The sequence below is a fragment of the Chiloscyllium plagiosum genome, unplaced genomic scaffold (genome assembly GCF_037043375.1).
Source record: "Chiloscyllium plagiosum isolate Xiang-an unplaced genomic scaffold, Cpla_swu_hap1 HiC_scaffold_3, whole genome shotgun sequence".
Classification (NCBI taxonomy): Eukaryota; Metazoa; Chordata; class Chondrichthyes; order Orectolobiformes; family Hemiscylliidae; genus Chiloscyllium; species Chiloscyllium plagiosum.
The window spans coordinates 100,046,019-100,058,207 of record NW_028270141.1 but is presented as its reverse complement, the minus strand read 5'-3'; the positions used below and the strand labels follow the sequence as shown (position 1 = coordinate 100,058,207).

General features: G+C 39.5%; 1 protein-coding gene across 5 annotated transcripts in view; it reads right to left on the bottom strand.

Annotated features, from left to right (window-relative positions):
* The window catches only part of LOC122547397 (bcl-2-associated transcription factor 1-like), a 71,720-nt gene that overhangs the window by 18,887 nt on the left and 40,644 nt on the right, over positions 1 to 12,189 (bottom strand). For all 5 annotated transcript variants that reach the window (XM_043686026.1, XM_043686045.1, XM_043686050.1 and 2 more), the window contains exons 8-9: positions 8,146 to 8,327; positions 7,489 to 7,666 (exon numbers count right to left, since the gene is read on the bottom strand). In XM_043686026.1, the coding sequence (XP_043541961.1) occupies positions 7,489 to 7,666; positions 8,146 to 8,327 (360 nt within the window). The remainder of the gene's footprint in view (positions 1 to 7,488; positions 7,667 to 8,145; positions 8,328 to 12,189) is intronic.

The window sequence follows — 12,189 nt, the reverse complement described above, 5'->3', positions numbered from 1 at the left end:
CATAGCTCCTTGAAAGTGGAGTCGCAGGTAGATAGGACAGTGGAGGCGGCGTTTGGTATGCTTTCTTTTATTGGTCCGAGTATTGATTACAGGAGTTGAGAGGTCATGTTGCAACTGTACAGGACATTGGTTAGGCCACTGTTGGAATATTGCGTGCAATTCTGATCCCCTTCCTATCAGAAAGATATTGTGAAACTTGAAAGGGTTCTGAAAAGACTTACAAGGCTGTTGTCAGGGTTGGAGGATTTGAGCTACAGGGAGAGATTGAATAGGCTAGGGCGGTTTTCCCTGGAGCGTCGGAGGCTGAGAGGTGACCTTATAGAGGTTTATAAAATTATGAGGGGCATGGATAGGATAAATAGGTAAAGTCTTTACCCTGGGGTGGGGAGTCCAGAACTAGATGGCATAAGTTTAGGGTGAGAGGGGAAAGATATAAAAGAGACCTAAGGGGCAACGTTTTCACGCAGAGGGTAGTGTATGAATGCAATGAGCTGCCAGAGGATGTGGTGGAGGCTGGTACAATTGCAACATTTAAAAGGCATCTGGATGGGTATATGAATAGGAAGGGTTTGGAGAGATATCTGGTCGGCATGGACGATTTGGGCCAAAGGATCTGCTTCCATGCTGTACATCTCTATGACTCTAATGACAATCTTGATCTTGGCGTCCTGGAGTCAAATTCAATTCCAGAGAAATGCCTATCTGACTATGCAATCTCATAACTATTGTTCTTCCGTTCTTCTTCCACCTCTGCTGCCCAGATGAGTTACCCATGGTGCAACTGACTCTGCTCTGGCTGAAATCCCCGGAGGGACCATCACCCTCACTATTTTCTGAAATGGAACACTGATTATCAAGCAAGTTAGACTCAAGGGACTTCCGTACTACAGCTGTATTTCTTTCAAATGACTGCCTACATCAGAAGCAACTTTGGTGACAATAGCCAATTCTTTCTTGCAGACCATTAATGTGATCTTAAACTGGTGAAGCCTCATTCCAGATTCCTGTGACATTCAACTAGTTCCGCTTTCTCGTTCCAAAAGTAATCCATTTATCTCATCCTCATTTTCAGTTAGTTAATTGCGCCTCTATACATGCTAATATAATCACCCCAACACCATGAACTCTTACCTTGCCAGTACTTTATCAATTTAACTACAGTGACTGCCCTCCATCCGCTCCTCTCCCCCTTCAAAATAACTTCAATAAATTTAATGAACACAGTTTACCTGTCACAAAAGCATGTTGACACTGCTTGATAGTCTTATGAATCTCTAAGTGACTGACTACTACCACTTTAAGAGATTCTAACATTTTCCCAATGACAAATATTCAAATAACTGGCCAATGATTTTCTGCCTTTTTGCCTTCCCTCCTTCTTGAACACAGATGCTACCTTTGCCCTTTTCCAATCTGTTGAGATCTTTCTAGCATCCAGAAATTTTGGAAGATTATAATCAATGCATCCACTTACTGTGCAGTCACTTCCTTTATTAGACTGTAAGACATAGAAGCAGAAATTAGGCCCTTCAGCCCATCGCGTCTGCTCTGCCATTTAATCACAGCTGATAAGTTTCTCAACCCCGTTTTCCTGTTTCTCTCCGTAAACCTTGATCCCCTTGACAAGCAAGAACCTATATCAGTCTTAAATATAGTCAATGATCTGGCCTACACAGCCTAACATTGATTCACCACTCTCTGGCTGAAGACGCTTCTCCTTATCTCCGTTCTAAAAGGTCTTCCATTTACTCTAAGGCTATACCCTCGGGTCCTAGTGTCTCCAATCAGAGGAAATATCTTCCTAACATCCACTCTGTCCAGACCATTCAGTATTCTCCAAGTTTCAATTAAAATCCCCTCAACCTCCTAAACTCCAGCGAGTATAGTCCCAAAGTCCTCAAACATTCCTTGTATGTTAAGCTTTTCATTCCTGGGACCATTCTTGATAACCTCCTCTGAACCCGCTCCAGGGCCAGTACATCCTGCTCGAGATAGGAGGCCCAAAACTGCGCACAATACTCCAAATGTGGTCTGGGCAGAGCCTCAGACGTACATCCTGCTTTTATATTCACGTTCGCTCAAAATAAATGCCTACATTGCATTTGCCTTCCTAACTACTGACTCAACCTGCAAGTTTATCTTGACAGAATCCTGGACTAGAACTCCCAAGTCTCTTCACACTTCAGACTTCTGAATTTTCTCCCCATTTAGAAAGTAGTCCATGCTTCTATTCTTCTTACCAAAGTGCATGATCTCACACTTTCCCACGCTGAAGTCCATCTGCCACTTTAAGATCCTTTGACATAGGCATTATGTGGACTTGTCAGCCTTAGTCCTATTTACTTACCTAGCACTTCTTCTCGGATGATAATGATAAATAATTGCCAAAGTCAGCTATTTCAGCACCTACCCACTGGGAAAGTGTACACTATCATGCTAAATATAAACTTTATAATAAATATTACTGTTCTACACTACAAGAGGGAATGGCCAGGGCAAATTTTCTGGACATCAAACCAATGTCAACTGTTGTAAAAACCCAATTGTTTCACTGTTGTGTTTAGCTGATCTGGCCTACATACAACTCCAGACCCACAGGAATGTATTTGACTCTTAAATGCCCTCTCAAATGGTCAAACTAGCCAGTTGGTTCAAAGGGTAATTAAGGTTGGACAACAATTATTTTTTTTTAAAATGCCTTGATTCCGAAAGAATAAAGAAAAACACCTTCAAAGATAAAGCAAATAATTGACTAAAATACTTTGGCTATCTTGACGTCATAAAAAGCACAAAAAAAAAGGTTTTTTATCTAAAATCACAGTTTCTGCTGCTTTCCGCTTCCATTTCCTACAGATGCCAACAGTTTGAGATGAGAAAGTATTATCTCTCCAGTTTTCTGATCGCCTTCAAACTTTATCAATTCTGCTTCCCAATTGAAACTTAGTGGTTACAGAAACTTAGTGTATTTGTTCAATGTTTTCATTTTTCCTTTTGATCTGAACTAATAGCTTATATGTATGCATTTTTAAATTGTAAATACATTCTTTAAGATATTTCAATGTTCACTTGGAAAGACAATGTCCATCGTTGCAAGCCAATCACAAACATTTATTTTTGTGCTGTAAAAAGCCAAAATAAAAATATATTCTAAATTATGATGATAGCATGTTTGCTCAATTGCACTTAAGAAAGACTGTTTATTTAGATTCATGAAAGTACATTTGATGTGATCAACATGGGGCATGGTTATACTAAAAACAGAAAATGCTGGAAATGCTGATTCGGAGGAGCCGGTGTTGGACTGCAATGTACAAAGTTAAAAATCACACAATACCAGGTTATAATCCAACAGGTTTATTTGGAAGTACGAGCTTTCAAAGCTCAACCACCTGAAGAAGCAGTGTTGCGAACAGTACTGCTTCCAAATAAACCTGGAAATAATCAACATGCCTGACAACATCTGTGGCAAGAGAAAGAGTTAACGTTTCAGATCAATTTGACCTTTCATAAGAACTGGGAAAAGTTAGAAATGCTAGATGTTTAGTAGGTCAAATGAGGGAGTGAAAAAATAACAAAAAACTGTAGGATCGCAATTGGACAGATGATGGGACCCATTAACAGATAAAAAGAGCTGGTGGAGCTAAGCCAAAAGACAGTAGTAAAGAAATAAAAATTTTTTAAAGCGCAAATGGCAAAATAACAGACATCTCAGTCATAGAGATGTACAGCAGGGAAACAGACCCTTCAAGTCCAACCCGACCAGATATCCCAACCCAATCTAGTCCCGCCTGCCAGCGCCCAGCCCGTATCCCTCCAAACCCTTCCTATTCATATACCCATCCAAATGCCTCCTAAATGTTGCAATTATACCAGCCTCCACCACTTCCTCTGGCAGCTCAATCCATACCTGACTAAATGTAACAATATTATGACCAAAATATATAAAGGGTAACAAGATGAGCAGAGATCATGATATGTAATTGTGGAACTCAACATAGAGTCGAGAAGGCTTGAAAGATGCAACAGTTTCCCTTTTACTTCCTTTGTCTAATCTGTTTTAAATGGGCAATGCCTATTTTTAAAGGTTGACCACTAATTCTAGATTCTCCCACAAGACGAAAAAAATGTTTCCACATCTGCCCTGTCAAGATACCTCAAGATCATACTGAATCATAGAAATCCTACAGTGTGGATACTGGTTATTTGGCCTATCAACATTCCAAACAGCATCCCACTCAGACCCAGCCCCTATCCTATTCCCATAATCCTGCATTTCCCATCGTTAATTTACCTGGCTTCTACAAGCCTGGAGACTATGGACAATCTAGCATGGCCAATCCATCTAACCTCCACATGTTTGGACTGTGGGTGGAAACCAGAGCACTCAGAGGAGACCCATGCAGACTCAAGGAGTGTCCACACAGTCACCTGACATATTTCAATCAAGTCACTTCTTACACTTGCAAATCCCATGGATTCAAGCCTAAATTGTCCAAGGTTTCAGCACTTTGAGAACTGCTTCCAATGAATTTACATCCTTCCTTAAATAAGCAGGCTAACACTGTATGCAGTATTCCAGATGGGTTTTCACCAGTATCATGTATAACTGAAGTTTAATCAGTTATACATGACACTATTTAATACCTTTGTATTCCACTCCCCTTGCATACTATGTTGGTACTATCCTATTGCAATTCATGTTATGCATCATCCAGGTTCCTTTGTATCACAGAACTCAACAATCTCTCACCAGAGACAATATGCTGCTTCTTTTATGTATTTTCTTTCATTACTTTTCCATCTTCCAGCAACAAATTCAACATTTGTACCTTCAGTCTCATCATTCAAGCAATTCAAATAAATTGTACAAAATTGAAAACCTTACACTGATCCCTGTGTCTCACTACTTATTATTCCTTACCAACCAAAAACAAAATACCTACCTGATGTAGTATTTTATTAAATGTTATCTGGAAATCCAATTAGAGTACATCCACCAGTTCTCCTTTATGCACAGCATGTTACTTCTTCAAATAAGTCCATTAAAATTAAAGATCACAACACGAGGCTATAGTCCAGCAGATTCATTTGGAAGCACTAGCTTTCAGAGCGCTGCCTGCAACCCATTCTAAAAGATGAGAGACTTAACAGCAATCTAGGTTTGCTCAATATATCATTTCAGTTGTTCGATACTGTAATCTTTTGCTATAAATGCTGTGTTTATGGTCCTGCTCCACAGCCACCTGATGAAGGAAGCAGTGCTTGCATATAAACATGTTCGACTATAACCTGGTGTTGTGTGATTATTAACCTTTTCCACCCCAGTCAAACACCAGCTCCTCCACATCATGGCTTTCAGTAAATTAGTTAAACATTATTCCCTTTCATAATGCCATGTTGATTCTGCCTGACTACTTTGAACTTTAAGTGTCCTGTTATAAATTTCTTTAATTGCAAATTTCAACATTTTCCCTACTACAGATTTTAGGCTAAATGGCCTACAGTTCCCTGCTTTCTGTTACCCTCCTATTTGAATAAACAAAAGTTACATTTTTATCTTCAAATCTAATTGCACATTCTCTCAAAGGCATTTTGAAAATAAGTGAATGAACACTTTGGCTATCTCACTAGCAACTTCTTTTAAGGCCTCAGGATGACATCATTCAGGGCCCAGAGACTTGTCAGCATGTAGCTCCCAACAAAAGCGGAGTACAACTTCCCTGGTTATTTTAAATTTTCTTCAGCTCATCCCTCCCATTTCCTAAATTGTAGCAGTATCTGGAGTGTTATTTGTATTCTCAACAGTTAGATACAAAATACCCATTCATTTTCTGTAGGACCATTATTCACTTTGGGTTAACTCTTTTCTTTTAAATATCCTTAGAAACATTTATTTCTGTCTTTCGCTACTACTGTAATTTTGCCCTCCATTTTAATTTTTCAGTTATTCTTTGCTGCTATTTTATTCTGCCCAATGTTCTGATTTGCCACCCATCTTTACACAATCATATTTTTTATATTCTTTAATCAACCCCAAAGGTGGGTCCTAACGTTGGAATTATTTTCTCTTTGTAATATATGCTGTAGGTTCTGAAATATCTATTCTGTTTTGACCCCTCCAGAGTTTGAATATTTCTGTTAAATCTTCTGTCAATATTCCCTCTCCAAGGAGTGTAACCTCAGTAACTCAAAACTATTCATATTATTGAAAACTCTTTTCAATATCTCCTCCATAGCCTTCACCTCCTTCCTAAAGTAAGTTACCCAAAACTAAACAGAACATGTCCGTTGGGTTCGAACCACTGTTTTCGAGAGGTTTATTAGAATGTCCTAGGATCTGCTCTGCATTTTTAAAAACACATTCTCAACCTGCACCTTTAATGATTTATGCATTTATGTCTCTGTCCTTTAGGTTTATGGCCCCTCCCCATGTTTGTCCTAACAAAATCTACCACTTCACATGCCTCTGCACTAAAATGTAATCTATACCTGTCTAATACATCAACCAATATTCTCTGCATCTCATTGCCTCCTCTCTCAGTTCACAATCATAAAATCACAGAATCCCTAGTGCTGAAAGGGGTCATTTGGCCCATCAGATTTGCATCAACCTTCCTAACAGCATACCACCCAGACAAACACCACTACCCTATCTCCATAACGCTGCATTTACCATGGCTAATCCTAGCCTACACTTCCCTGGAGACTATCGGCAATTTAGCATGGCTAATCCACCTGACCAGCATATCTCTGGATTGTGGGAAGAAACCAGAGCACCCAGTGGAAATCCACACAGACACCGGGAGAATGTGCAACTCCACACAGTCTAGGATCAAATGTCCAATAATTACAATCATTCGAAATTCTGAAATTGTGCCTTGTGCATGTATGTTGAAGCCATTAATATAAAAACAATGATTCTAATACTGACCCCAGGGAACTCCATTACAGCCAGAAAAACAACTATTCACCTCTCCCCTTACTTCTGTCACTCAGTCAAATTTGTATCCGTGTTACACTGTCACTTCTATTCCATAGGCTTTAATTTTGCCTGCACATTCAGAAATACCTTTGACAATTTCACATCCATAACATCAACAGCATTAACATTGTCAATGAGCTGCTTTTACCTCAAAAAGCTCACTGAGTAAAGACTAGTTGTCTTTAACAAACTTGTGGTGCTACTTGTCCAAATGACTGTTATTTTATCCCAGATTAATGATTCAACATTATCTCATCACCTGTATAATATAGTCAAGGATCAACAAACGTAAGTGTACAGCTGCAGAACCTAAAGTGTTCAGCAGATTTAGCAACATGACCTTCCAATTAGGAAAACAAGAACAGCAATCTTCCTCGCTGGTCAACTGATTTTGAAATAATAGTTTAATATTACTCCTGGTATTTTACACAGTTCTTTAAAAAAAATGCTTTTCTAGTTGATAAATGTTTATCAAAAACAAAACATTAGCATCACGATGCACTTACAAAGTTTCCCCTTGGTCTTCCTCGTCCTTGAAAAACTGCACTTTCTGTATGACCTTGGAACGACTTAAAACCGCTAGATCCATCGTCCCTTTCTTTTCTGACTTCTCTGTCCTCATGGGGTTCAGGCGAAGAAGATGAAGAGCAGCTGGAATGATCCCGATCTTTATTTCTATACTTGCTAGAAGAAATGTATTAATAAAAATGACTGTACTTCAAAGTAAAAAAAAAATTGGATTACCAGAAATCCACTCATTGCTATCACTAATATACCTCCAGAGAACATTCCAATAAAAATAAAAGACAAGTGTATTTTTTTTTTAAAAAGTCACCTACCTTATTTTTCTATAAATAAACACAAGCTGACACGGAAATATTTAAAATGCTGGCCTCAAATATGAAACATTGTACTGCAAAAGCCACTAACAGGTAATTAAAAAAATGAAGGTAATCGTCCTTTCTTATGATGCCTGTTAATGTTTATTTCAATATTGATATGCTATTTCACGATTTTTTTAATCCTGGAAATGTTGGTACTGAGAAAGAAACATTCATGTTACTACTATAAGTTAAATATCCCCATTATGGTTAAAAGTAACATTAGCATTTAAACAGATAAAGTGTGAATTAACAAAACTAAACTTTAAAAGACAATCTCACCTTCCTTCCTTGAAGGGTTTGTAATCTTTGTACTCTTTAGGTTCTTTCCCTGATTTTTCCAAGGAAACCTTCTTTGATGCAGTAGATTCTCGTGAACCTTCACGTTCTTTACTTTTCTCCTTTCTACGCTGATCAATGTCATGGCGCAAGTCAACTGAATCACACCTCACTTTTTTCTCTGCCTAATTATTTTACAGACAAAAACTGAGATTGTAAGCAATAAACAATGGAAAACTTTCACATGGCTGAAATTAGTTTAATGCTTAACACTTGCCTTGTTTGAAATAATGATTCCATAAATATATGGTACAAACAAATCACAAGGTTTAATTTTAATGTGGTATCAACAAAACTTCTGAAGAATCTTTTGTGGTTACTCAAGTCACCGTGATTTATGATGGACATTAAAAATGTCAGAAGTATCAATGTTAGCCGATGATTGCTACTGACATAAATCAATAGCAAGTTGTTCCAACTTGCATGTGATGTCCAAAGGAAATCAGAAGCAATAAAGAATTCCAAACGGCAAATTAAAGTGTAAAAAAAAAGGTGCTGAGATCACTTCAATATTACAGAAAAGCTGGAACTTAGGACAAAGAAAAAAGATATTGACTACTTCACATCTACTCAATTTTACTGTCAAGAGGAACAATTACTAAAGATAGTTATCAGATTTCCAGAAATGACAAAGAAACAGAAACCAGATGAAAAATAAACAACTTATTCATTTACAGGATGTAGTCATCACTGCTAAGTGCAGCAATTGCTGTCCATTCCCAAATACCCTCAAGTAGGTGGTGATCAGCTGCCTTTGCCAATTGGCAAAGTTGATGTATACCATAGCCATCGATTTCCTCTTAGCGACTCTGCGAGGTAGATCCTCAAAAGAACTCAGGTTTGTCAAACACTCTTCATGGTCATGACAAATTCCATGGCAAATCTGTGCAATCAGGTTTCTAAACCTTCCATAATCACAATATATAAGAGATTCTAGTATTTTTCCTGTACTGGTGTAAGGCTAATAGGTCTGCAGTGCCCATTTTCTTTCAGCTTCCTTTCTTAAACATAATACATGGACTACAACTGTTCAAAAAAGCAGCTGAACAGCCACCCAATGGAAACTTAGGATGGGCCATTTATGCTGCTCCAGCCAGCAATGCATACATTCTGTGAAAGAACAATTTTTAAAATAATGAGGAGGAGGAAGGGAACCTGCTACTCTACTTGATCTTGCCGACATACAATTCCAACCCAATACTACACAGTTGACGAGTACTTCAGACAAAAGTGTGATTGGGCAATAAATGCTATCTTGCCAGCACTGCCACATCTTAAAAACAAAGAAAATGTAAATAGCAGCAAAAAATCAAAGATTAAAGTACCTGTTAAGTGGAACAATGTTACATTGCATATAGATAACACAGTATCCTTTAATTACTAGATCTTGTGATGGATAATTCTGATAACATAGGTAAAGCATGATTTTACTGCATGCATCCAGTTGTCCTGAATTTAGAGGGGTGGGGGTGGCCTAATGGTATTAATCTAGAAACTCAGCTAATGTTCTGGGGACCGGATTCAAATTCCACCATGGCAGATGGTGAAATCTGAAAAGCAATACAAAACAAAAGTCAGGAGTTAAGAATCTACTGATGAAATGAAACATTGCACAGTCAATTGTCAAAAAAACCCATCTGGAGCATTAATGTTCTTCACAGAAGGAAATCTGCCATCCTCACCTGGTTTGGTCTACATTTGACTCCAGAGCCACAGCAATGTAGTTGAGTGTGAACTGCCCTCTGAAATGGCCTAACAAGCCATTCAGTTGTCAGTCGGTACGAGATCTCAACAAAGAAATCAACCTGATCGACTACCTGCCTTCACCTATGCCCTGGAAAAGACAATGGCAGAAACAACCCTGTAAGACCGTGCAAAGGGCACCTTACTTACATCTGGGGGCTATTGCTAAAATTGGGAAAGCTGTCTCACAGACTAATCAAGTGAATGAAGTCATATTGGCAGAATCACTCCTGACACGAATGCCCCAGACACCACCATCACAATCCTTGGATATGTCCTGTCCTACAAGCAAGGCTGACCCAGCAGTGGTGGTGGCACAGTGGTATACAATCAGGTGGACATTGCCCCAGGAGGCAACATTGATTTCATGAAATCTCATAGCTTCAGGTTAAACATGGGCAGGAAACCTTCCGATTACCACGGACCAACCTCTCTTGGCTGATAAATCAGTACTCCTCCATGTTGGCCAACACTTAGAAAATCACAGAGGGTGACAAGGATACAAAATGTGCTCCGGGTAGAGGAGTTCAATGTCCACCACCGAGAATGGCTCAACAGCAAGCATTGCTGGTTGAATCCTAAAGGACATTGCCGCTAGGCTAGCCCTGCAGCACAGTGAGGGAACCAACATGAGTGGAAAACATACTCGACATGCTCACCAACTTGCTGGCTGCAGATGAACCTGTCTGTTTATGACAATATTTGCATAAGTGACTACTGCATAATCCTTGAGGAGACAAAGTCCTGCCTTCACAAATAGAATAGATTGCAAATAGATCTAGCAACTCAAGATTGGGTACCCATGAGTGCTGTGGGCTAACAGCAACAGAATTGTGCTTCAGCACAATCTGCAACCTCATGGCTAAGCATATCCCCTACTTAACCATTACTATCAAGTCAGGGGAATCAACCTGGTTCAATGGGTGTGCAACAGGAATTGCCAGGAACAGCACCAGGCATAACTAAAAGTGAGGTGCCAACTTGGTGAAGCTACAGATTAGGACTACTTGCACGCCAAACAGCTCAAACAGCAAGTGACAGACAGAGCTAAGTGATCCCACAACCAGTGGATCAGATCTAAGCTCTGTAGTCCTGCCACATCCAATCATCAATGGTGGTGGTCAATTAAACAACTTATTTGAAGACCAAGCTGCACAAATGCAGAGGAACTTCAATTATCCAGCATTCGAACTATCTGGCAAGACCACAAGGTCCTGATGCTCGGCTAAACTATGTTATCCGGTATTCGATTAACCGAACAAAATATTGCCCGCCTGTGTCCTTCAGATAATCAAAGTTCCTCTGTATCCCCAAAATCAATGATGGAAGAGACCAACACATCAGTTCAGAAGATAAAGCTGAAGCATTCACAGCAACAATCTTCAGCCAGAAGGGCCAAATGGATGATCTATCTTGGCCTCCGCTAGTGCACCCAAGCATCATTGAATTGAATTGGTTGAAGACGGATTTCAATCTACATGATATACAGAAATTGTTGGGAGCACTGGATACTGCAAAGGCTATGGGCCCTGAAAACATCCTGGCAATAGTACTGAAGGCTTGTGCTCCAGAACCTGCAGCACCCCTAATGCAAGCAGTCCCAGTTCAATTACAACACTGGCATCTATCTGACAATGTACAAATTGCCCAGGTATGTCTTGCACACAAAAAGCAGGACAAATCCAACTCACTCACTTACTGCTCTACGAGTCTACTACAGTGATGGAAGGTGTCATCAACAGTGCTATTAAATAGCTCTTGCTCAGCAATAACCTGATCACCAATGCACAGTTTGGGTTCCAACAGGGTCAATCAGCTCCTTACCTCATTACAGCCTTGGTTCAACAATGAAAAAACAGACTGAATTCGAGAGGAGAGATGAGAATGATAGCCTTTGACATGAAGGCTACGCTTGACAGGATATAGCATCAAGGACCCCTAGCAAAACTGGAATTAATGGGAATGAAGGGGGAAACTCTCGTCCAGTCAGAATCATTACCAGGCACATAAAAAGATGGTTGTGGTTGTTGAAGGTCAGTCATCTCAGCTCCAGAACATCTCTGCAGGCATTCCTTGGGGTATGTCCTAGGTTCAATCAGCTTCAGCTAATTCATCAATGACCTTTCCTTCATCATAAGATCAGAAGCAGGAATGTTCGCCAATGATTGCATAACGTCCCGCACCATTCAGAACTCCCTAGATACTGAAGCAGTACATGTTCAAGTACATCAAGATCTGGACAAT